At 31.3% G+C, this 27,553-nt stretch overlaps 1 protein-coding gene across 1 annotated transcript in view; it reads right to left on the bottom strand.

The window, feature by feature from the left end:
* Positions 1 to 23,168, bottom strand: part of LOC127701942 (neurogenic locus notch homolog protein 1-like) — a 49,594-nt gene extending 26,426 nt beyond the window's left edge. Inside the window, exons 1-8 of the mRNA XM_052205919.1 lie at positions 23,037 to 23,168; positions 16,798 to 16,880; positions 16,319 to 16,390; positions 15,085 to 15,211; positions 12,854 to 12,976; positions 8,043 to 8,162; positions 5,092 to 5,199; positions 1,264 to 1,371 (exon numbers count right to left, since the gene is read on the bottom strand). Of these exons, the coding sequence (XP_052061879.1) occupies positions 1,264 to 1,371; positions 5,092 to 5,199; positions 8,043 to 8,162; positions 12,854 to 12,976; positions 15,085 to 15,211; positions 16,319 to 16,390; positions 16,798 to 16,880; positions 23,037 to 23,058 (763 nt within the window). The 5' untranslated portion in view covers positions 23,059 to 23,168. The remainder of the gene's footprint in view (positions 1 to 1,263; positions 1,372 to 5,091; positions 5,200 to 8,042; positions 8,163 to 12,853; positions 12,977 to 15,084; positions 15,212 to 16,318; positions 16,391 to 16,797; positions 16,881 to 23,036) is intronic.
* Between the last annotated feature and the right edge of the window lie 4,385 nt (positions 23,169 to 27,553).

The following is a 27,553-nucleotide window of genomic DNA, read 5'->3' as shown; positions in this document are numbered from 1 at the left end:
TTGACAAGTGCCGTCCCAAGTCAGGGGCATGTACATGTAACAGAGTGGTAGTCGTTTTTTGCTGTTTCTCATATTTGTTTTTCGTTTATTGTTTTCCATAATTTGTTCTTGTGCTGTGCCGTTACACCACTGTAACAAGTTAGGAGAGGGTTGGCGCCTTCAAAAATATTTAACCCCGCCTCATTCTTTATGTGTCGGTCCCATGTCAGGATCCTGTAGTTCAGTGGTTGTCGTTGGTTCATGACTGTCATATTTGTTTTTCGTAAACAGTTTGTTATAAATTAGGCCGTTAGTTTTCTCAAATTGAATTTTTTCACATTTTTCATAACGGGGCCTTTTATAGCCGGCTATACGATATGGGGTTTTCTCATTGTTGAAGGCCGTACGGTTGCCTATATAGCTTACATCCACTTCATTTATACTTTAGTGGATAGTGGTCTCATTGGCAATCATACCACATCTACTTATTTTATAAATATTTTGTATTCGTTACAGGAATAAAATGTACATGTTTATTATTTAAAGGATCGTCTGATTAACTAAGAAAACGTCTTTCAAATAAGACTGCGTGGAAGTTTAAGGTATGAAAAAAGAAGCGGAGGATACTGAAGGCGAAATTAAAATTCATGAGTCGACGAGAGGAAAACAACGAAAAGACAAACAAGTCAACAATACAATACATAAAAAATACGGAGCAACACAAATCTAAAACAAACATGAATGATATCAGTGTAGGCCTATCCTGCTGCACATATATCATCCGTCGTACGCGTGTTGCTGATGGTAAGTACAAATTCAATGTTAAATGTCATTCAATGATGTCATCACGACAATTGGAACATATACATGGTCATCTGTGATTTTAACTTTACCACTAAGAATTTGAGGTTGATTTTCTTACTTATAACCTGCAGTCATTCATCAAGGTAATCATAATAAGTAACGCTTAGAATTTTGTGAAAGCTATGCTAAAAATCATGTCAGAACCGAATCACGGACTACTGAGACATTTTACACTCCAAAAAATATTGTGTCATTCTTATTATAATATGTTAAGTTCTTTAATAGTAGTCAGACAACTAGTATTTTTTTTCGAAAGTTTGAGTTGCTAATACATAGTTATTGGTCCCAAAAATTTGAAATTAGACATACCTGCAAATGAACTGCCTGTATGCAAACTAACAACACAAGGGATGGCTCCAAAAATAATTGATAATCAAGATGTAAATTGTAATTTGATTATGTATGTAAAGTTTAATATACCTTGACACCTGGAATCGGAATATCCTTTTGGACAAACACAAATGAAAGAACTGTTTACAACATAACAAACTCCACTGTTTAGACAAGGAGAGCTACTACACGGTGTCACTACAAAAACATACATTATTTTGAAACAGGTTAATGCATAAGTTTCATTCAATCTTACTATTATATTATTTATTTATGTATTTCTCTGTCTTTGGTGTTTTTGCATTTATTTGTACTCTGTTCCCGTCATGTAATGTTGTCTTTTTAGCGGTATATTTAACATTGCCATAAAACGCGGAGGTTTGGCTAGCCACAAAAGCATGTTCAACCCACCATATTTTCTTAAAATGTCCTGTACCAAGTCAGGAATATGGCAGTTGTTATTTAATAGTTCGTTTCTATGAATGTTGCATTGTTGTTTGTTTTTTGTTGCACTTCTGTGTTTACTCTTATAGTTGATGTGTTTCCCTCGGTTTTAGTTTGTAACCCGGATTTGTTTTCTCTGAATCGATTTATGACTTTTGGACAGCGGTATACTACTGTTGCCTTTATTTACATGATAATACATAAATGTATAAAATCAAGTGCGCTATTTATGTCCGTTTGATAACTTTTTCTGAAATTGGAATATTGGAATATAAAGTGTATACAATGTATATTCTAATTCTAATAGACTATTGTCATATTAGCGACTTTTGACTCCTGAGTTTATATTTTTTCGACAGGTTACCTACTATGTGGTAGGACATTCTTGTATTTGGTCAAGTAAGAGCAAATTAAATAAGAAAAACCTAGCTTACAATGGTACAATTTGGGGGGGGGGGGGATTAACTGTGTTATGTTTCTATACACGAGAAAATCATCGGAAAACAGTTATTTTTTCCACCAAATTGCACCGATTATATTTTTTATTTTACTTGTTTCACCGAGTACCAGGATGTCCTACCACAGAGTAGGGAACCGGTCGACAAATTCTATAATCCGAAGTCAAAAGTCGGTAATATGAAAAAAGTCTGTTAGATAAAGTTATTTTTTGATATCTGCAATGATTTACTGATTTCAAGTGACAAAAAACTACCCATATATTTATGTTGAAGACATTTTATCAAGCATGATGAAAATGAAGCCCTTTATTACTTCACGGAAGCAAGACAGCTAATGCTCAAAACTGGATTTAACCTTCGTTCGTGGATCTCAAATAATGAACAACTTAGAAACCAAGCCGCCATGAAGAGAATGTATTAGACACCGAAAAACAGACAATGCTTCTGTAAATGGGTTAGAACGTCGAAAATGATGAACTTACGTATGCAAAACGGACAATCGTACCAGCACAAGGAGAGAGAAAAAATACTACTCAACGTTAAATTTGGGAATCATTGAAAATTGGCGACCGGCTTGGATTATTAGTCCAGTTAAGAATGATATTTAACAACTTTTAAGAAAAGAGGTTACGAATAAGACGAACCCTACCACATACGATACAATTAGAAAGGATCCGTTTAGAACGATATAGAAACCGCTACAGAAAACACTTTTTCTCGGCACTATTTTGATGAGAGTACCGAGTACCGTTTAGCATACCTCTTTAAACCTCATTAAATGTTAAAATATAACACTATAGTCCGATAGTCAAATCGTATTACTGTGTCTAAAGACAAACAAAACGTTAAGTTTTAAATAGAATCAATGAAATGAAGAAATTAACTGACAATAGTAAATGGAGGTATTGCCCGACAAATTTCAATCCTGCTGATTTACTATCTCATGATATGACCACAAATCAGTTTAATGAGAGTAAACTATGGTGAAAGGACGGAATTTGATAGGTGATGAATCAAAATATACGAAAACGTTCATTGAGATAAATATAGCCTAATCCGTATTTACAGAGGAAGACAAAGACTCGTTAGATGAAGAAGAGAGCAAAATTTGCGAAAATGGTATTCTTCCGTTTGGAGCTGGATATAGATATTAACAAATAAACTTTTGCTAATGACAGCCTTTGTCCAACATTTATTTATAATTATAGACCGGTTAGTCTTTACGAATCATGGGGGCAATGAAACCAGATAAATTACGGCAATCAATAATATTATGGATACGGTGTTGTATAGTGATGGCAAACCAAGAAGAAATCCGTACATTGAAGTTAAAACAGACATGGAAAACTAAATTACCCTGACTTCGACATATTCAGTTATATTTAAATGAAAACGACACAATGAGATGCAAAGGAAGAAATCATAATGCGCCAATACCCGAATCAGCAAAACCCTTATCTTTTACCAGCAAATCACTGATTATCAGAACTTATCGTGTTGAACACTCACGACCTTTTTTTATATTCTGGACGAAAATCGGTCAAATATTTGAATTCCGTCGTTACGTCAATTCACTTGCAAATTACTCAATAGATGTACAGCATGCAGGAAAGTTCAAAAAACCATACAGAGCACCAGACCGTCTTCCGTTATATAGATAGTTCTGGAGCACTTTATATTAAGGAAAAGAACGGAACATATATCTATATTTATTTACCTGTGTATCGACAAGAGCCGTTAATTTAGAAGTAGTACCCGACATTACAGAAGAACCATTTTTGTTAGGATTTAGAAAATTTAGATTTACCACATGTAATGATGTTAGACAATGCTTAATCCTTTATTTCAGCATTGCAAGAGATAAAACAACTGTGTGAAACCCGGAAAATCAAAGAGGCCTTATCTACACATGGAGTAGAGTTGCGATTTATCCAAACCACTGCAGTGGTACGGGGATTGTGGGAGAGACTTATCACATTAACTTAAACGAATGTATATAAAATACTATGATGTGCATTGATAAACATGAATACGCTTCAAACACTAAATGCCGAACTAAAAAATATTTTAAATACCGGCCACTGACTTTCTACAGACATTTGTCATAGTGAACCATTAACACCTGCTCACCTTCTATATGGTCATTGGGAGAGAAAGTATTGTTGGACCTAACACAATGAACACTTCTGAAGCTTCAAAGCGTTCACACAGAATTTCATTAATTATTGGACAATTTTTGAAACCGTCGGAAGTCCGAATATTTAACGGTGCTTAGAAAGTTTAAAACAAAGAATGGGGAAAGAAACGTTTAAAGCTCTGTTTTCAAAAACGAGAAGCGTTTTATAGTTTTGAGACCATTGTTTTTGTACACGGCCGGTAGTTTGTTTCTCGAGAAAAAAGATTGTAGAAGAAGAAAATCAATGGGCTGAAGTTTTGCCTTTAAATCGTGAAAGATCCGTTATCAAATCGGAAGGCAGTTGGATTCAAATCAATTTCGAAATCTTCAATTTAAGCAGATGTATCATGAATTTATTCAAGACAGGTGAATTTAGTGTTACAAGAACTAATGTTTTATATATAACCTTGTAAAAAAATGTTATCAAAATATTTCAACATAATGACGTTGTTTTAAAAAGGTTTACCTATTCGTAACAAACGCATTATGTGTAAAACAGTATTTAGGTTATGCTTCTCAGGATAAAACTCGATATCTAAGTGATCTAGATATGTCGATCGGATCTTCATTAAAAGATGTAATCATGTGGTCTGCATAATTTTAAGAAAACGTTGAAAGCGGTATACCCTTGCGCTGTTCTTGTCTGAGAACCATCAGAAAACTATCAGGATGAATCAGGTTAAAACTTTAAATCACAACTGCCTTTTTGATTTACAGGTGAAAAAATATTCTATTTGGATATAGACGACTGCCAAGTGATTGCTATATCTGAAATCTGAACATCGGATCATGCTTGGCTTAGTTTCTACTCCCTTTTTAAACGCTTTATTAAATACCTACTTTCACAATTGTGACCAGTAAATCCTTTTGGGCATGAGCAGTTGTAGAATCTACCAACGTCAATGCACACACCATTATTAACACAGGGAGATGAACTACATGGTGTGTCTAGAAAAAAAAACTTTCCGTTTACAGTTTTCTCATAATCATTGGTTAACAAATGCAAATATAAATCAGACATCACAATGATACTTTTATATTATACAAATATATAAATTCCAAAAATATTGCAAGCTATAAATCACCCCAAAAAAAAGAAAGTAAATTTTACAGAGATTATAAAATACCATCAACACAAAATTATCAAAATTAAGATTTACTAAAACTTAACTTAGAACACGCTTACATGTTTTACCATGAAGTAGGATTTAGGATTAAAACAGTTTTTTTTTCAAAGAAATACAATAGAAATCAATACAGAAAGGGCACTTTGTTCTAAAATATAGGCATACCAGATAAAAACAAAACTGATGATTAAATAAAAAACAAAGAATGCGCCTAGTTACGTTGGGCAAGCTGAAAGAATTGAACCTGCTTTTACATGTATATAAAATGTTGTTAATAGGAAACTAGATATTAGGGTCTATATGATTATTAGGCCAATGTTTAAAAAAAAATCTAAATTCAAACTGCAACCGTTTCTCATTATATTACACCAGACTGAAACAAATGAAGGACATAACTACTTTTTTTCTTGAAAGTGCAAAAAAAAAGGGAAACCCATATCTAAAAGGGCTATTTCAACTACTTGCATATTCTAAAACAGACGTTATACCTACGCCCTGTTTGCCGCGGTGAAAGGGTCTTTTTGTTCACGAAAAATAAAACCTGCGGTTGTATCTTTTTTTTTAAATCTTATTAGTGTTTAAAATTGAAAAGTTATACGAGGAAGATGTTTCCTGTGAATTAAGAGGAAGTCGGTATAATCTTTATCATGTTTTTTTTTGTAGTCAGATTATCAAAGTTGCGTGAAATCGTATGGACCTTAATGAAAGAAAATGGGTACGAGTTGTCGGCGGGTGACATTTATAAAACACATTTAGTTAAAGATTTTCATGTATCCATCTACATGTAACATACGATCATATCATATGTCATTCAAAAAGTTTTTATCTGTATTTTATGGTTTGCTCGTCAATAATTCTTACGGTGCAATTTCCGATAAATAAAGTTCAAAGAACAGAAAGGACATTTCTAACTTTTGCTAGAATTTTAAACAAAATGTCTTTTGTTGGTTGTTGTATGACATTTTTTTCGTTAAAGTATTTATTGAAGTTTACAAAACAGAATTCAATAATTCCAAATTACATATAAATTAAAAAAATAATTGCGTATAAAAAAAAAGAATATTGCAATTACACCTCTAATCATGGTATTTTATTGTTTTTAAGTGTTTTATTGAAAGGGACTGAAAATGTTTTTGTGACAGATCGAATACCCTTCCTAAGCAGCGCAGATTATCTCCGCTTTTAGGTACACATTTGTTGATAGCTTATTGTTTGGCCGTCTTTTTTTGTTGTTGTTGCTTTTATCATGGTGTTTTCTGTGTTTGTTTGACCTATGGTTTGAAATTGTCTCCTTGGTATTTTTTCTTTTTCAACGCTAAATACAGCACACAATTGTTATATTTTCACTGATCCGCTATCAATCCATTTGACTTTAAAATTTGTAAGAAGCAATATCCTCTCCATATCTAGTGGTCAGCCATGCTTTTAAGTTATCTATCTATTTTACGATGGTCCTCATATTTATAAATAACATTTATATTTTGGTCATTTTTATCAGCGTAATAAGATCTTCACACTATTGGGAAATCAAAAGAACATTCTATATCTTGCAAAGCATTATGATGTGAATAATTGTTATTTAACTTATACTTTGGATAAAGAATTAGGGGAATCCTTTTTAATATTAATTTTGGAAAGGATCCTCTTTCAAATAAACTAATTGTAATTTGGCAAACAATTTATGTTTGTGACTTTTGTGGTTAGAAAAAAAAACGCAAATATAATAAACTTCATTCTTCAAAATATCAAAATGTAGAAAATTTCAAAAAAATCGCTGCTAGGTCAACAATCAATCAATTGTTGACGGGAAACAACAAACGACGTTGGTTGAGATGACATACAATCAATTCAAAACCATATTAAATTCAACCAGTAATGTGTTGTCAGGTATAGCCTATTTTTACCAAACGTTCTTGATGCTGATTGGTGGAATTGGCGATGTGACACCTACACTGTACTTTTCGTCTCTATTCTACAGTAACTAATTTCTTAATCATTTAGGAAGTCTAATTATAACTAGATTTGTTACAAAGGGCTAGAATTTTTAAATCTGAAAGTCAATGCGTCTACAAAATAGAGGAGGAAGAAACCAAATGGATATTCATACTCAAATGGCAGACAAACTAATTCCGCGATATTTGACAAAAACACGAAAAACGACCAAGAAACAAATAAAAGTCTACAAAAAATAAGTATAACAAAAATACCGAACTCCAAGGTAAAAAAAGATGATGTCTATAAAAACTGGCAAAATCAAACGTTTTTAGCCACGGAACGAGCAAAAAACAAATGTCATATTCCTGACTTGGCACAATCATTGGTACAATACACAACATAGAAAACTAAAAAAAACCGCGGATAATCTCAAGTGCTCCAACAGGGTAAGCAGACACTGCTCCACATGTCGTTGTGTTGCTTATGTATAACTTGTTGAATAAAATGACAAATTGAAACCTACCGCATACATTTTGTTTTTGTACATTAGATGTTTTATACAATTATCTATATAATTATATTATTAACCACATGGTTTCTAAAATATAAAAACCACATCTACTTAACGATGTCCATGCATTTAATCATGCTTCTGATGGTATATTTACGTTCTTTTTACATTTGAATTGTGCAATTCAAGCATTACCGAATTTGTTCGTATATACTCACTTTGAATACAGAATGTCCCATTCCAATGTGTTGTTTTGGAACAATGACATTCACCATGGTCACAATATAAAGAAGCACTACATTGGTCTGATGAGTTACACTGGTCAGTGTATTTCTTTTCTGAAAAACATTATAACGAAGACAGTTTAAATGGGCAACTTTTTTACTGACTTTTTTGACACACCTCTCTTAATCTATATTTACCATCTTCAAATATATTAAAATAAATACAATACAATACAAACTGAATAGTTCTTATGTAGTGAACACAATCCACTGTACCGTAGAGTCGTAGTGATTTAGAATTTTAGAATATTTAGTTTGTAATGACTATCCTTTTTCCATAGTGTTTCATTTTATGTTTGCCTATGTAGTATTTGTTATAGGAAACACAACCTGATATAAGATGTATTAGTAATTCAAACGTATGTAAATATATTTATTGAATTACGTATTGGTTGTGTTTGCCAATAAATATAGATACATGCACTGGCAAGATAAATTTCTACAGGTTGATGTACGGTCTTTACTGATGAACAAAAAGAATACTTCAGGGCAGATTCTTAATAAACCTAGAGACCTTGTTTAAAGTTCGTAAAATGAAAACACAAGGACATATTACTGGGAAACTGCTTTACTATACGTCTTTTGTAACGGACAAACACATGCAGTATTTTGAGGGACAACCTGCAAGAAAGAGGTAATCAGAAATTATAAACAGGTATATAATGCTTTCAATAAAAAAAAATCAAAATAAGCTCCGTTCGAGGCGTTTTTCAGGAATTAACTTCATCAGAAACACTTAAGCCAAAAACTTTGATGTAAAGAGATTTATAACCAAAAGATCTTCAAAGAATAGTAAAATCCATCTATGGACAAATTTGACTGAGGGAATTGGAAGCTTAGTTTCTTAACAATTTCTGAATATATCAACGTAGAACTAAAGAAATGTATGGTATGAATCATGGCAGTACAGAAGCACTGCCTACTGAGCTGATGATAATCGGGGACTAAGAGCCGATCAGCAGCAGTATCGATCCAGTGCTAGAAAATGAAAATAACATTAAATAAATTTAGTGCGTCCTTACCGCTTTTCTGAATTTCTTTCCACAATAACGCTAATACACGGAACTTAAAAGCCAATGATGCATAAATTCTTGAATATGTGAAGAGCTTTATGTTAACATTTAGTTTGTGAACATAGTACATATAGTGCACCATGTACAGTGGCTTAGAAAAGTTACAACTGTGTTGTTAATCAATTTTAAATGCATCAATATTCTAGTAGTTCACCTGCCATAGGAAAGCTTAATCTGATATATTACAGTTTGAAGATTAGTCCGTAGCGCATGCCTCAATGCTGGCCATGTTGATTTTAAATTTTGGCAGCCTGAGTTTAAAGCATGCTTAGAGAAAAGATTTAACTTAGAACAAACCGAAAAAAGAAAGTTAAAAACATGTTGCAATGATACAAATTTTTCTGTATTAATTTTATTGCATTGATGCGTATGAACAACAATAGTTTTTGAGAGGAGAACGTCAAGCAGCACAACCCTGAAAAATAACAACCATTTCACATTTTCAGCAATACTGGTTAGAAAAACGTCTAGATAAACTATAAAAGAAATTAACGTTGTTGTTGAACCTGTGTGTTCCATTTTTGGAAATGACATGATTTGAACAATATATACATTAAATATATTGTTCATTAATAAATGTATACAATTTGTTTATGTAAGATAGTTTAGGTTGTTCTGTTATGTCATTAGAAGTACATTTTATGTTTGACAATACATATGTTTTTTTTTTACTTTGTAATTTTTGTACATTTCCTCATATGATTATTTGAAGTAGATTGATTAAAATTCATTATTTGTTTCAATGTTACACAATACTATATATGCTGTTATTTGTTGTTTAAACGGACTATTCAAATTTGCCGAAGCTTATTCGAAGCGAAACAACATAAACCAGAAAACTTCCTATGGTAGTAGGTCTAGTCCAAATAATGGTTAAGTTATGATTTAAATAGAATTTTTATAAGATTATCAGTGTTAATACAAAAATAGCTTTGAAGAATGTAACATCACCGACTTAGAAGTATAACCACATTTGTATTTACATGAGCAACACCAAGGATGTCATATGTTTTGCAAGAACGGTTTTAACCTTCCGCAACACCTGAAATCACCTCGGTTTTTTGGTGGGGTTCGTGTTGCTCATCAGTCTTTGTTTTCAATGAAATGTGTTATAGCCTGTTGTTTGTATTTTATTCGTTTTTCGTTTTTTACCATGGCCTTTGTAGATTGTCGTCGAATTAAGAGTTTGATTATCCCATTATTATCTTCCTCCTCTATGTATAAGGCGTGTGATGCATATTCTTATCCAAGGGAATACGGTGCTCCTTAATGTTTTTCACGTCATGTCGTCAATTCTTAATCAATGAAATATGTTTAACTCATATTTTCTAAACACTAAAAGTCTAAAAAATTCTGCATCTATAACAAACCGCTTATGTATGATCCTTTTCTCATCATTCCCGAGTACAACGATATTAAAATGTGGTTTCCTGGCTATGGTTTTAATTTCACAAACTCAAAAGTAATAATATAAATGTATTATGCAGATTTCATCGATCACATCGGGGATAAACGTTTTGCATAAATCAAGTCTAAACCTCCTAATTGCACCTGTGCTAGTTCCAAATTCATCTATAATCCGGCTGGCTACGTTATTACTGTGATATAACATTGTCGATAACACTTCTCTGCGAAATGTGTTATCCAAAGGTCCGACATATCGTGAGCCTAAATCCATCAATTGGAAACACAACTTCAGAAGACTGATTGATTCAGTCGAGGATTATGCCAGGCAATGAGTTAAACGCGTGAAAGAAGACGTAGATACTCATTCCGAATGGATCGAGGCTGTGGGGTTGTTGATACAAATCAGAATTAAATAAAAACTGAATGGGTCTATGAATACCTATGCTACATCTAACTTTAAAGACCTAACTGTTGCAAAACATCTGTCCTACCTCCATGACAAATAAGTTTTGTCCGCGCAGATAAAGCCCCAAACAACATCGTTTTTATGTGTAAATCACATTACATAAACTTCTTGATAAATGAATTATGTATTGACAATTCACTTGGAAACTCAACATATACCCCCACGACACTTACATAGGAAGAAATCCTGGAGAATTATAGGTCTGTTCTATGTTCCTTTGGAATTTTAAACAAAGTTTCAAAGTTATTGTGAAAGTACCTATTCTAGAGGTGGCGTGAATAAGATGTTGATACTAAAAATTCCAAAGATCTTTTAGAGTACTTAAAATCTAAGACTTTTTTCGTCTTGCAATAGTATTAAAACGTTTGACTTTTCTACACTTTACACGATTATTCGCCATTCCAAACTAAAAGACAAATTGACAGAGTTGGTCCTGCTTGTTTCATAAAAAAAGAATGGCCTAACTACATGTAGATACAAGTTTCTTGTCTTAGGAAGGGATAAATCCTACTTAGTGAAAAAAAAAACTGATTCACACAAAAAGTTCTCTGAAACTGACATTATCAAGATGCTTGATTTCTTAATTGACAACATATTTGTTACGATTGGATGACGTGTTTTTCAACAAACAATCGACATTCCCATGGTAACAAACTGTGCTTCTTTTCTTGTCGACGTGTTCCTTTATTCATACGAGGCTGACTTCATACAGGAACTTCTTAGGAAGAAAGAAAAGAAGTTAGCAGTATCCTTTCACTTCACTTTTTGCTATATAAATGATGTTCTCTCACTAGATATTTAAAAATGTTGGTGACTATGTTGAACGCATCAATCCCATCTAACTTGAGATAAAGGATACAACAAATACAGTCTGCTTCATATATTGACCTACATCTAGAAATTGACAATGATGGTCTGTTAAAAACAAAACTTTACGACAAAAGAGATGATTTCAGCTTCCCAATTCCCATTTCTATGTAGCAACATTCCAGAAGCACCTACATACGGAATATTTATCTCCACGTTGATACGATATTCCAGGGCTTGTATTTCTTATCACGATTTCCTTGATAGAGGGAAGCTATTAAAACAAGAGTTCCAAGTGGTGAATTTGAAATCGTCCCATCGTTAATTTTACGGACGCCATCACAAGTTGATGGACCGCTATGGAATATCCGTTTTACAGATGACAACGAATATGTTCCAATTGTCGTAACTACAATCCCGTTCCCTTTTTCTTCGAATGTGACCTACCGAATTAGACCGAATTGTACTAACATGAACAACACGACGGTGGTACATGTGGAGCAGGATCTGCTTATCCTTCCGGAGCACATGAGATCAACCCCGCTGTACTTTTTTTGTCTGTTTGTCTTTCTTTTTTTAGCAATGGCGTTGTTAGTTTATTTTCGACTTATGAGTTTGAATGTCCCTTTGGTATCCTTCCCCTCTCTTTCAGCACAAGCTTCTCCTAAACAAAAAAAAAAATGTCTGTATATCCTAAGGCTAACATTTCTTTGAAATACTTTATCTAATTTTATACTTTTGCTTCATAAACAAAAACACACAGTAAATAGAACTTTATCGTTGATTTTTAAAAAAAATTTGAAATGAACAAAAGAGTGATAATTATCAAATTATTTCACTACTCACAGCAACTGTAAATGGGTGAAAATGCGGTGTATACAATTATGGTCACACATTCGTTTTTTTATTTTATTTTAACATATCTTTACTGAATACGGCAAACGAATGAATACGTGTTTTTGTGTATCATCAATGAAAAAGATCATACTTACTGTTATAACATTTTGTATCTTTCCAGTAGTAATCTTCTGTTGGGCATTGACAACGTTGCGAGGAACAAATCAGGTTACTTTTACATTCATTGGTCGATATACACGTTGCATTAATCGTCTTTTCTGAACAAATATAAATCATCATTTTTTAAAAAAAAAAGTGTTGTTAGGAAAAAACCAAAATCAACTTGTTTTACCTCCCTCTTTTAAATGTTAAATTATCATTATATACTTTTGTTTTTAGTTTTTTTTTTATTCACATTATTTTAACCTTTATATATCACATTAAGACATTTAACGTTCAATATGTGTATCAGGTTTTTTTTTGTTTTTTTTTTTTTTGCTTTGGCCTCGATTATCACTGAACAGACATTTATTGTCAAAATGCTCATCTAGTGCAATAAAGTTGGAACCATTAATGTTATTTGCTGATTATTGAATTTCATTTTTGATATTCGAAATTCTTGCAAAATTCAATTGCAGAATTTATTTTGCAATTGTACATATATCAAATGTTCGGTTAGTTTCAGTTTTGATATACCTTGTTTCACTTCTCAAACAAGGTTTTTAGACAATTCTTTGTCTTTTGTTTTGGTATTTGAAATTTGTTGGCGTATTACACTTTTTTTTTAAAATAATTTCCTGTTCAGTTTTACTGCTAATTCAATAAAGGTAGTTCGATATTCGATGTTTGCATTCACTTATTCATATTAACACTATGATGGCTATGTATGCCAATATAATATTTTTTTTCAATTTTAAGCACAAGTAATTTAACGAAAAAAAAAAAAAAAAAACGCAAGCAGGAACTACAATGATCGGAGTTATAAATTAATTTATTCTGACAACGAATTATAGTGCTATTTATCTTTGTGCGTTGGCATATGTCATTGAAATGAGTTAAATGCTGAAATACGACTTACGACTGAAGAATCATAGAACGACATAGAAAAAGTAAATAACTTCGTGTATCAACATTTTCATCAGTCAGTGCGAGTTCTCTTTCTCAAAATTATAGTACACAATCCTAATTGTAACAAATAACAATTAGTTTTACATTAGTTGACAAAGGAAACATGAAACGGAAAAAAGATCTTTTTAATTACCAAAAAAACTTTTGATGCCATCAATTTAGGCAATAGACTTCATCATAAACTAGTTATATCCACCTTATGTAAAATACCATCATAATTTGAAGATATGTCTGTTCAAATCTTTCTTTATACCGATACAACACATATTGCAATTACAATTTTTAAATACAAGCACGTGTTGCAAAACTCGCAATATTAACGAATTCAAGTGTAGACTTCCTGATTGCCCCCGTGCATTTTTTACATTCACATGCAATCGGTCAAACCATAGTATAACGTGTGACGTTTGCATTATCAACACCACTCTGAAGGGACAAAATACCCGAAAAATAAATCCACACCCTCTAAACACAATTTCAATGATTATGCCAGACATAAAACAATTGTGAAATAGAAGACACATATATAAAAATATGTGGTATAATTGCCAGTGAGTCATTTTACTACATGACGTGCATCTAGGCAACTATAGGTCACCGTACAACCTTCAACTATGAACAACGAAATTCCCGGTCTGATGTTTTTTTTTTTATTTATATCTTTTAAATAGAATTGCTGATTGCATAGAAAATAGTGTACTATGCATTAATAACGAGAAATTTTAAGTTATCCCTTAGAAAATTGTACAGACGACATTATCACCACCATGAAACATCTATGTCACAGATTATCACGAATATGTTCAACTAACCGTAGACACAACCCCTTTTCTCTATTGTGCCATCATCAAATTCGTCTTTTCAAACGAACGAGAAATTCATTTGAAAAATATAAGGTTTGATTTAAGAAAACAAAAATTAATCTACGTAAGAACAAAAGAAAAACATTTACAAATATATGCCAATATTTGAACTATGACCGCTTGTCATGTTAATCCGATTTGTAGTTTGGTCATGAATTCTCCGGCACAATGTTGTTGTTTATATAATCTAACTCCGTATAAACAAGCGATAGCAGTATATATAGATGAAAATGTAATAAAATTAAATAAATACTTATAACAGATTTTCAAACAAATATTGTAATGTCATGTTGATTAAGTTATCATTGCTTTACCAGATTAAAAAACTGTTTTGCATTTACATGACTTACACATTGATTTACAAATTGTAAACAACAAATAAATTTAGAACTCACGGTTATTGTGGACACACACCAATTCACCATTACAATCTGTCGTACCACTACAACAACTCTCACAAATCATGTGATGAGCGTTTGATGACCGACGTCCAAATATGTTTATTTGTCCATGGAGACAAAGCTATGAAACAAAACAAATTGTTTAAAACAATTTATTACATAGGAACCAAATAGATAATATTGGTGCAATTTTTATGAACTTTAAATTTTCAATATAAATAGGTGCTTATTACTTTTCTATATAACATAACAAGATTTTACTCTGCTGTAGTGTTACACCTATAACAATGCGACGGACTACCTGTGTTTGACGATTTCATATATCTTAGGAGTTGACTTGACTCAGATGCAATGGAATACAGATTTTAAAAACTTGATATTTCTGAAAATAGTAGTTCAAAACTCAAATATTTTATATGGATGACAATTATAATTTACTTTGCTTTGTGAAAATGAACCATATATGAACGACTATGTAGACCTTAAGACACTTTTCTTCTATCTCGCTTATTAACGAGAGAACGTCTTCAACTGATTGATTCAAGACCATTGTAGACCATTGGATTTCCTTCCTTGTTCTTTTTCTTCAATAGTTCAACACAAAAGTAACTTTTTAAAAATGTCAGCAGAGAAGTAATGACTTTTAACGTCAGGTTTGTAAATATTAAGATAGGCAGGTAGTGATGTGTCTTCAAAGTATCATGGCATTCAGGCAGTCTCGTTGGAGAATTTTCTATTAACAATTGTAAATCATTGCCCAGTACAGTATGCGTCATACTTTTCTAACCCAACTTACTAATCTATCTTTTTGCAGTTTTCTCCTCTGAATTTGAACATTTCACGAAATATTAAACCCCTAACCCTAAAACGCCGTCCTTTCGGCATATAACGATGTTCATATTTGTGCGCATGCAGAAGTATAATTACATCATAAATTCGAAAAAGGAGTAATGGGGGTGGGGTGGATGTGAAGTGAAGTGTTAGCAAGTTATGGTGTATTCAAAATGATATACAACAATACCCAACACATTCAAAACCATATGTATTATTTGTTCAATACTATGAACCAACGAAATATTCATAACTTCATAAAAAGCTTCATACATTATTTAATTACCTGAAGACGACAATGGTTTTTCATTTTACTTTCAGTTGTTCTCAAAGTAATCATTTAAAGATTGCGCATTTATATCGCACATTGATATGATTGTAAGGCATAATAACCTACCGCTGAATGCTTGCATCCTAAATCATATCTTTCCTGGTTCAAATTTGTTCTGTATTTGTGTAGGTAACAGATCTGAAGAGAAAAGTCGCATATTTAAGGGAGATATATTTGCAAATACTAACGTCGCGCGTTGCTTATTGTTAACGAATCCACTACTTCTTGTTATTCTCTAATACATACTAGAAGTGGAAAAAAGTATATTTCTAATCCAGAAGAGTATGTTGCAAATATGTGTATATTTTTTTTTATATAGAAAAACTCATTGTTGTCGTTAAAAACCAGTAATCGTAAAGTCATACAGAAACCATCTTTTTCTCTCAAGGAAATAATGGTAAATACAGGTACAGGACCTCCATATCAGAAGATGAAATAAATTGCATAATTTCTAAAAGAAAGTCGTTAACACGGGTGCTGCAAATGCCATAATACATTTGTAAGTCAGTAATCAATATTTGTGTTTTCAATTATTAATACATTACTTCATTGTCCAGACATTGTGTGGTTGTTTTACAACTTGGTGGATCTGCTACTCCGCTGCATGAAAGACAACTCTGAGTTGGAGCTTCAACATTAAATTAAAATGATTGCAAACTTTAAATTTTAATTAGTTGTTTTTCATCAAATTTTACCAGTAAAAATAGTTTTCGAAAATTACATTGAAATCGGAAAATCGTTGTAGACATTATTGAGATTTCTATCAGATGTATGCATTATTGTAAAAAATAATACATTCTATATATTTTCAGTTTGAGTTACTAAGTTTAATACAATATTCAACATCTAACATATTGAAAAGTATATCCAATGACGTTTTACTCAAATAGTCAACGCTCAAATTCTAAAAATTTTATTTCAATGTCCTCAACATTCAATAATCGATTTATTCGTCAAAAATTTTCAGTTTAAATATTTTATTTAAACACCCAACATTCGATTTCAGCAAATAACCATACATATAAATAAAGGCAACAGTAGTATACCGCTGTTCAAAATTCATAAATCGATTGAGAATAAACGAATCCGGGTTACAAACTATAACTGAGTGAAACACATCAAATATAAGAGGAGAACACAGACACAACAGAAACACTAAAATGCAACACACACAGAAACGAACTATAAGATAACAATAGCCATTTTCCTGACTTGGTACAGGACATATTAAGAAAAACTGGTGGGTTGAACCTGGTTTTGTGGCTACCTAAACCTCCCGCTTTAATGGCAATGTTAAATATAACACTAAAATGACAACATTACATGACAGGACTACAATAAAAAATAAATGGAAGAACATACAGGACAGAGAAACACACAAATAAACAATACAATAGAACATTACGACACGCTAATAGTTATCAAAGGTGCCAGGCCTAAAGATGAAGAGCATTGATGACCCAAAATTCCAAAAAGTTGTGCCAAATACGGCTAGGTTATCTGCCTGGGATAAGAAAATATAATATTAATTAGGTTTTTTTTTTATTTCAACATTAAACAAACGAGGTTTTGAATTTGTAGTAAGTAACGCATCGTTGCGTTTCTTATCATGATTTTGTTGATTGCGAATAAGCCGATGCATCAACGGTTTCTAATCGTTAATTTGAATGCAACACTTTAAAAGTTATACGGATGCCCATAACTGTTATTGCATATCTGTGTCACATACGTTTGCGGGAATGTTCCTCGTCCTTTTTACCTCAGTTATAAAATTACTGAATGCAAGTTATCATCTGTGAGAGATATATTACATACGGTTGTTAGATCCTGTGTGACGTCAAACGCGCGATTCTACGCCAGTACTTAAAACCTTCCATCCTTTATGGGTGGATTTTACATAGATAAATAAAATCGTATAATAAAAAAGCAAAATGAGGATGTTAAATTTGATGTATGCCTTTTTGTGCTTCTTTGTTACATTTGTTTGTTTTTATAGTGATTAAGATGATAACACAATGTTGACTGCTGTACCCCTATTTTGACATTTTTACCTATTGTGTCTGTTTGTTTTGTTCACGCATCGTTGTCAATATAATGGAATTTGATGCGACTGTCATACAACTGAGAGGTTTAGCTAGCTATAAAACCAAGTTCACTCCACCATTTTTTATATAAGAAAATGCCTGTATCAAGTCAAAAACATTTAAAGTAATTTTGAAAATGAAAACACAACAAAATGTATATTTCTCTCAATATATTTTGTAGTCTGAATTTCACTATTTTCAAGAATAATAACTTATTCTATACATTCAAGACAAATTCTCTTAACTATATAAAGAGCATAACACTCATACCACATCTTCCTATATCTATATAACAGGTTTTGAATTTTCAAAATACCATTTACCTGATACTTGCTTACAAACCATTTTTTGTATATCTAAATATCTACTGACATATTATTCGGCAACACTTTTCTTAAATATTTGAAAGTGTTTAATTCTTTAGCCCTTATTTTTGTACTCTTCTAACATGACACTCTCTGTAGTTCAGATGTGTATGAACAAACAAGAATTTGAAGACAAATTCAGGAGACAGTCGTTTAAATAACGATGTAAACACAGCCAGATACAGATTTTCATTAGAATTCTGAAGCTTTCAATATTATGTATACATGATCTATCTAATATTAATCCATGGTAAAATATCTAGTATATTTACTAGCTAAAAACTGTCACTGCAAGTTCTACAAGTATTATCTCTTTGCATGACATTTGCAATTCAGTCTGTCTTCAATATTGTAAGAACAGAAAAATTTATTCAAAAGCTCAAGTAAGCAACGAAAGCTTCAAATAGTGTTAATATTCATAACTTTAACATAACTTAACAATCAAAAACTCCTCTCTGAGTCATATTAAAAGTCATAAATAGGTGATTACTGTCACACTAAGGTCACCTGTTAAGTAAAGGTTGACTTATTTAAAACTACATGTAGATGTCAAAGATGAACAGCCTCTACTGTAGTTCTTATTCAGGACACTTAATAAAGTGACTATATTTACAAATTTCTTCTTATTCATTTGTATCTAGAATATACCAACTACAATATAGTATTTGATGCCTGGTTCAGTAAATTTACATTCCATGTTTGTTTATGACAATGAATATATGTAGTATGTGAATAATATTAATATATCAAACAGTATTGATAATAAATTGAATCTTAAAGTACAACACTTCATACAGACTAGGTCTACGTATACATACTGCATCTAATGTACCATTCTGAAGTAAATCATCTCAAAAGTATCATCGTTATGATATTTCATTAAGTATAAACAAATTATACAAAAAACAGTGTAGCTATTTAATATCTTATGTTATAAAAATTAATATAGATCAATATATCCAGAATTAAAACTTGATCCAGCGTGTTTTAAAAATCCTAAGATTTAAGTAATACTGTTCTGTGAACACTCATCTGATAATCTGATAATTTTCTTAAAAAGAACTGGAGAAGGGTTACAAAGTTTATACTTCATTGTAAACTGTAACATTTGAAAATGACCTTCACCCATCCTGATATCCATACACATGTTGGATATTGAAGGAATATAACTATTACTGTATATTAACCTATATTAGTCAAGACTTGAACTGCTCCTTTGTACAATATGCTTATGATACATCTTACACGTACTATTTTTTCTATATATATATACATCTAATGTTATATATGGCTATGTTATATTTAGAGCAATATAACTACATGTTATTAAGAAAAGTAATTTCTATCTGATCTGAAAAGAAAATTCAGTGTACATATACAAAATATTAGTTTGTAATTTGCTTTGCAAATTCTAATGCTTTATAGAATACTTTGCATTTCTCGATGGAGCATAAAAATATATAAATGATATATAATATATATATATATATCATACCATGAATATGTCAATTCTTATAAACTGATGATACAAAAGCATCAATATAGCAATTCTATTTCAAGTTCATGGAGTCTAGAAAGTTCACCATTTTCAATTTTCATTTCCATCAAGGATTTCAATAATACAGATGCATAGATGCAATATTATTATTTGATTATCATTATAGAAACTTTATAGATTCTACATAAATTCATGTAATACTACTTTCTTCAGTATTTGCTATCTGACACGAAAAATGTGTAGGAGATTAGTCCCCTAAACATTATATACAATTGTTTACAGAGATATGACTTAGCCTATAACAAGGCAACACTTAGTCACATAAAGATTAGTGCTGCACATATCTAATGTACATTATAGTATTCCTTTTATAAAAAGGAAAATATGTCAGATATTTCATGTCAAACATCAAAGCAAAATTTGCATGTTGAGAGAAAAATCTTCCTGTTTTGTATAGTTCTTTATCATTCATTGCTGCTGCCATTTGCAATTTAATAAATATATATTATAGCTTATCATATCTAGTATCATTACTGAGATTGTAAAGCACAATTTGTCTTATCAAAATAAGCACATTTATACAATATTTTCTGCAAGTCAAAATAGGACTTTTGGGAAGAATCTTCCTTCCTTGGCAGAATCTAAATAATTTTAATAGTTGTATCTCAAACTATATTTTACAGTAAAAAGTTGTTTACTATTACTGATACCTTGTAGACAACAAGATCAAGATCTACAATTGTGTTCTGATTAATGAGAACAATAACTATGAACTATTTCTTCAGAAAAGAGTAACTGTTTACCTATTCTAAGGCTTTGTTTGTTATATTCATAACAATGCCAAGATATAAGACTGAAACAGTCTATTGTCTTATTTCAACTATATGAGGATATCTTTTATAAAGATATGGTAATAAATGTACATGAATGTATCATTTTACAAGTGTCAAATAATTTTATTCATAATATGAAAACTACATTGATGAATTTCAAGGCAATGATAAAACCATCAAATGGAAATTATTTTTATTTCCTTCCACACTATGCATACATATATGGATGTTTTTAACAACCTTGACTGACTATACAGCCCTTGCATGGTCGGTAACACTATGCATGTTATGTCAACATCATAAAAATTATCCTTGAAAAAAGGAATTTACATCTGACCAATGCAGGTCAATCATATAATTTTCAGAAGATCCTATGATCTTTCTTTTTTAATATTTGATATCAACTATTATGTTTTGATATGTTGGCATCACACTTCTCACAATTTGTAACATTATTATCATATTGTACTTATTCTTTTTCAAAAGCAAAGAACTCATGTTAACAATGAGCAATGCTCCTCTGCTTTAATTTTTGCCAAGATAAAATCTTAAATCATAGTAAAAGACATGAGATTAACTTCATGTACAGAATTATTCAACAAAAGTTTGCATTTTTAAACACTGCATTGTTGCAGATTTTTCAAACAATAATAATTGTTTTACTATTATTTTCTACAGTATGTTTCTACCTAATCAATTGTTTGTTATTGGCATGTTAAATGCTCTACAAGGAACTATTCCTTAAATGCTAATGTTCCCCCTTCGACCTATTTCTGGTCATGTTTGCCGTGATATTCCACTGGCCTCTCAATATTCAGATATTTTAAATATCAGTCACATAATATTATTTCTGTAAATGTTTCAACTGTAACACAGTTTTATTATCTCACTAAGAACTTATTTTGAAGCCTTAAATGGCTTTGTATATTACAGATATACATATTGTGTACATATTCTCGATAGTTTCAACAATATTGTAAGTTCATTCTGAACTGTTGTCACATTTATGACACACCAAGGACTTATAAAAGTCTCTAAGCTCATTAATTGCTTTGGACAAATAAGCTTTTAAAAATTAGCTATTTGAACATTATTTGATATAATATATCTTTAGCAAAGGTTTACAGATACCTTAGATTGGAAGTGGCACATAATGCCTTCCGTATTATCACTAACTTTGTCTATTTATAGTAACACACATACAGGTGTACATATCGACAAGTAGTCTAGCATAATATTCCAATGCACTACATTACAGTTTCTTATATTGGAATAAGAAATGTTTTTTAATCACAACATTTTGTGATAATAAAATCTCAAGTATATTTGCTATATTTTCTATAAATTGTACGTCACTACGTGGGTACATTATAGCAAGAATGTACGAGTACACCTTCGTACATTTTGCACTTACCTTGAAAATAAAGAAAGACAATCTACTCATATACTTCTGTATAGAGATTCATTCGTGTTAAAATAACTACGATAATGTATCAATTTATTTAGACGAAAAAATGTCAAAAATTATTAAAAAATGAACGTTCGGTCCACCATTGATTACGTGATAAGCACCTGTGTGTTACACACCACAGTACACGTGTATTTTTAGAACAAGGATTAGAAAAAAGAACAACGATAAAATACATTGTATTTAACGAACTTGGATAATAAGTTCTCAAGATAACTAATGTTTATAAAACATTTTTTACTGGAACAACGTTCTCAGTTTTACAAAATCTTAAAATTCTGGACGTCGTCACAGATAATAACGAGTTAGACACCTCGCTGCTCGAAAAATAATATGATTGGCACAGGTAATAGCCGCAGTATTTATAGCTAGGTATAGCTACGTCATACCCATAGGTCAAGGATTTTGACCTCTTTTAAATGAGATGCCTCGTTGTACATCGGGAAATGAATGCTATAGTAACATCCTCGAAGAGCCGAGGAGCGTAATTAGTAGAATTATATATATACACTAGTATAAGGATGTGTGTTCATTACCTACAGTAAGACTGTTACACATTGTGTTTCTATTACAAAGTAAGGTTTCGTTACAACAACTCTGGCAAATAATATGACTGTGCTGACTGTTCCGCTTTCCAAAAATTATCCCGGTTGCATGTCGTTTGGTGCAAAGCTGAAACGAATTATCAACATAATATTAACATATTTGTTGTTTAACATATCAACATTCAGAAAACAAAGACATTTAAATGTACAGCATTGATCTCATAACTTGTTTATATAGACGAGCTGAGGAATAAAGCCCCATTAAAGAGATACTTCGCAAAAAAATGAAAAATTGATATTATGTTGATTATGTATAAAAAAGCACAAATTCATAAATATTAAAGTTTAATTCTGCTAGATAAGAAATCACCATCGATTTTAAATTTAGAGTATCACTTCTCCGCCTGCGGCCATTTTGACATCATCCCCGAATAGAAACCACGATATATCTATAAACCACAAAGGACCAAAAAAAGTAGTAACCTAACGTAGCCGTTATTGAGTGTCGATATATTGTCAAGCGTACGGTTGTTTTACCCGCCAAGGAAAGCATAAACAGAAAAAAAGATTATAATAGACATGGTTGTGCATGCAACCTTTCCTAACTAACTTGATACGGAAAATTTAATTATATATAATTTTTTTTTAATAACTAGTACTATGGTCTGTCGTTTTGAAATTGTTTTTTTTACTAAGTTTTTTAAACAAGAAATTTAAATGGAAATTAGTTAAAAAGTTCAAAGTGATAAATAAGTGTTCAGTGTAAAATTGTTTTCGAAAATCTAGTGTGTTCATAATTCTTTTATGTAATAATCATATTTAATTAAATTCGGACCTTCCCTTATCTGATCACCAGCATGGCTAAAGGCAGTGTTCCCAGAGGTATTGTAATTTGACACGTCCAGGTATTCAAGCGATTTCCTGTCGGGCTTTAAAACTCTGATTACACATTTGCATAAAGCAAGTTCGTGCATCACTTCACCTCTGAGGGTATTGAGAAGTGTACACGGCCGATAACTTGAAACTTTCCATTTTGAAACTATCAGGTGAATATACATCTTTTTCTTGTGTGTCCGATAGTGATATACTAGTCTTTACTAAACCATAGATATAATAGCAATTATATATATGACTAAACTCTGACTGTCTCATACGCTGGTTTATAAATAACATTTATGGTGTAAAGAATATTTATGAAAATCTAAATAATTACAAAAAAAGATTTGATAAAATAAAAATATATTTACATATTTTCCAAACGTAAATTGGGGAAAATATAAGTCATTACTCGTTGTCAATAATTATGGACATTTTGAAACATACAAATATTGATTTAAAAAAATGTACGCACTTGTCGATCATTGGATTATACATCTAGATAGAAGGTTACGGAACTATAGATAGTCGCAATTTAGAATATATACATGTATATTGAATATACGAGAGAAACATCCAAAACCAATCTGATTTAAATACAGGTCGATATCTAACTTGCTTTGGTTCATCGAAGTTATGCACATAGTAAAATCACAGATTTTTATTTCAATTAGATTATTTTGAACAGTTTAAGAAAGTCATCATCATTTCAATGGTTGTGTATTATGTATTATAATGTGAACATGGTTCTAATACCGGTAGTACTTCATGTCAATTTTCCTGTTCCGACATGCATGTAATATATATGCCACTTGACGTACACTAATGATCCCCAAAAAGCTTATTTGAAATATTAAATGAGAGTAATATAAGAGAAAATATAAATACGAAAAGTCGCATATCTGGTAAAAAAGTCTCACTGGCAACTACAGAATTTCACGTACAATTGTCATTCTTAATCGAAATAACGCACAGTCATTAAAATACATGCATGTACACTTTGATAAAAGGTGGTGCTGCAGTTGCATATTATTCATCATAAATCTATTTCAAGTATATACTTTCCTGTCATTCTTATAAGTTAACGCAGAGACATGTAACTATACATCTCTAGTTAACGACAATCAACCATATAAATATTTGAATCTGATGTGACTTACCGTTCATCTCTTTCTTTTTTCTTCTTTTTTTTTTTGATTTGGGCAGGTACACAAACATTGTAATGTTAGATATACTGTTCCCAGATTGGGAGGGGGCGGTGGTTGGAGCCAGGAGGTGAAGTATATCGAAAGTTACAAAATAAGAACGTTGTATTTATGAATTTACATGAAAAATTCTGATCTTGGGCGTAGGTTGCTTTTTTTTTTAAGTTCACTGATTTAAATTGAGAGAAAAAAATCTTGTCAGAATTTAAATCGTACCGGCAATTTCCACCTAAGGCTCCTCTAAAATCATGAATGGTCATGCTTCACAATCATCAGAATTTTCTTTGCATTGGTACATTCTGTATCGGTAGTGATTTACCTTGACATTTCCGGGTATAACAGAGCTACTTGTATATTACCTGTATGTGGTTAGGTGACGTCCCATGAGGTCTTACGTATACAGGTTCACATTTATAATGGTTTCTGATATAACAAGGTTTTATGACATTCACACTTCTGCATGTTCTGTATACCAAATTCTTATCTTATTTTCAGACCAAACGAGGATGTGAATATTTTCCAGGAAAAATACTGAGTATCAAAGTATCAAATTAATTTCGGGATTTTTTTCATTCTTGGTATTAAATCACAGAAACTTAAAGAATATACATCTTGTCCGCTTTAGGTGTATTCTTGTCAGTTAAGACTGACATATATGTCTCTGGTATATAGTGGGTTTATGAATGAATGATAAGTCTTGCAAAGGTACAAGATATAAAGCACATTGAAAATTGATTCCGCCGGTCTGTCTCCATTCAAAAAAGGAAAGTTGACGTTAGATTGATTCTGTTATTTTTTTAAACATCGTTGGTCAAATAGCTATGTATACGTTGTGAGATTGTAAATATTTTGATAAGGGCATTCCCGATTAGGTAAATGTAGATCGCTGTGGACGGACCAAGCTATATTAATCATGTAACCGTGATAATTTTCTCTAAACATTGAAATATTCAAGGTTAATACCGATGATAATTTGAAAAAGTAAGTACAGTGTTTGGTTTATACGCTCGTTTTCGTGGGCCATTTTTATTTATAAAATTATTTAATTGAAAGTAATTCAGAATTTTGATGTTACAACAAAATACTCACCTATCTTTTTTAAAATTAAGCTTACGCAAAATATAAAAGATATACATGTATATAACGGCGATTCAGGTATTTTGCCACCATATTCCTCCCCAAATAATTAATGTTTTTATCATTCATACGAAATGTTGTTCACACCTGTAACGGTGAACCGTGTTGGCTAAAATTCACTAAGTGAAGATCAAAAGAATAGAATTACAGAATGCTAATCTTTTAATTACCTTGAATTTAACCACGCATTCAACAGGTAGTCACTAAGTGTCACAGTACAATACACATTGTATTTAAACATTACTAGTGGGAAATGTTTGCTAGACTGAAGTAAAATCCTTCAGGCGAGAATACAAACATGCATTTGTACTTTCAAACAATATCAGTTATATATGTTTGTTCAAAATATCCGTCGGGGAAAAAAATCATAAAAATATATTCTATTGTATGATTTACTTTTATTACTATAATCATATCAGAAATCCTTTAAATATAAATCGTACATCTTAATTTTGAAAGTTGCACGGCTGATCACTTTACTTTCTTAATTATTAGTTGGTTAATAGCTACGCCAAAAGTCGTCTTTGCGCTTTAAATTGCGTTATTAGATGATTAACAAACAAGATTTACAATGAGATTTATTCACTCCCGGTATGCAAAAAAGACTTAAACTACGTCACATAAGTCAGGAAGTTGGAATAAATTAAATTATTAATTCCCAGTTTACTTCTTTATTAGTGTTCATATCCAGATAAAACTTGATAAATATGTTTTTTATGGTATTATGAACATAATAAGATGAAAAGTAAAAAATCGCGAATTTTCCCTTTAACAATTAGAGAGGATGGTACCAATTTTATTTTTGCTATTAATATGTGCATTTTTTTAAGTCATTTGTTGATACGGAAATTGCAAATACATTGTGTATTACACTTGCTTATGTGAATATATATTTTTTTTTCTCAGGGTTTCATTTTCTACCAAAAAAATTCCCTGAATAGAATTTGCTCACTTCTGATTAATATTAATAAATACTTTAAATCATTAATACCAATTATTTCTTTCATATCATGTTTATCAAGTTGATAAAAAGTTATTGTTATTTAATGAAATATATGATAGTATATCACAATTTCATAGAGCAGATTTCGAATAATAAAACATATTCACCTATGAAAGAGTATATTTGATGCTCAAAAGTATGCAAGTAGTTCATTTTTAGAAATCGTGGATGTGAAATTTTCATATTCACATCGTCCAATCAAAACAAGTCATTGTTGATCGTCCTTCTCGTTAAAGAATAACTAAATAAATTATGATTCGATAATTGTGTTTTGTTATTTTCTTTTG

This window comes from Mytilus californianus, unplaced genomic scaffold, assembly GCF_021869535.1.
Source record: "Mytilus californianus isolate M0D057914Y unplaced genomic scaffold, xbMytCali1.0.p SCAF_5, whole genome shotgun sequence".
In the NCBI taxonomy this organism is placed as follows: domain Eukaryota; kingdom Metazoa; phylum Mollusca; class Bivalvia; order Mytilida; family Mytilidae; genus Mytilus; species Mytilus californianus.
The sequence above is the reverse complement of the archived record's forward strand: the minus strand, read 5'-3'. Positions and strand labels throughout refer to the sequence as shown.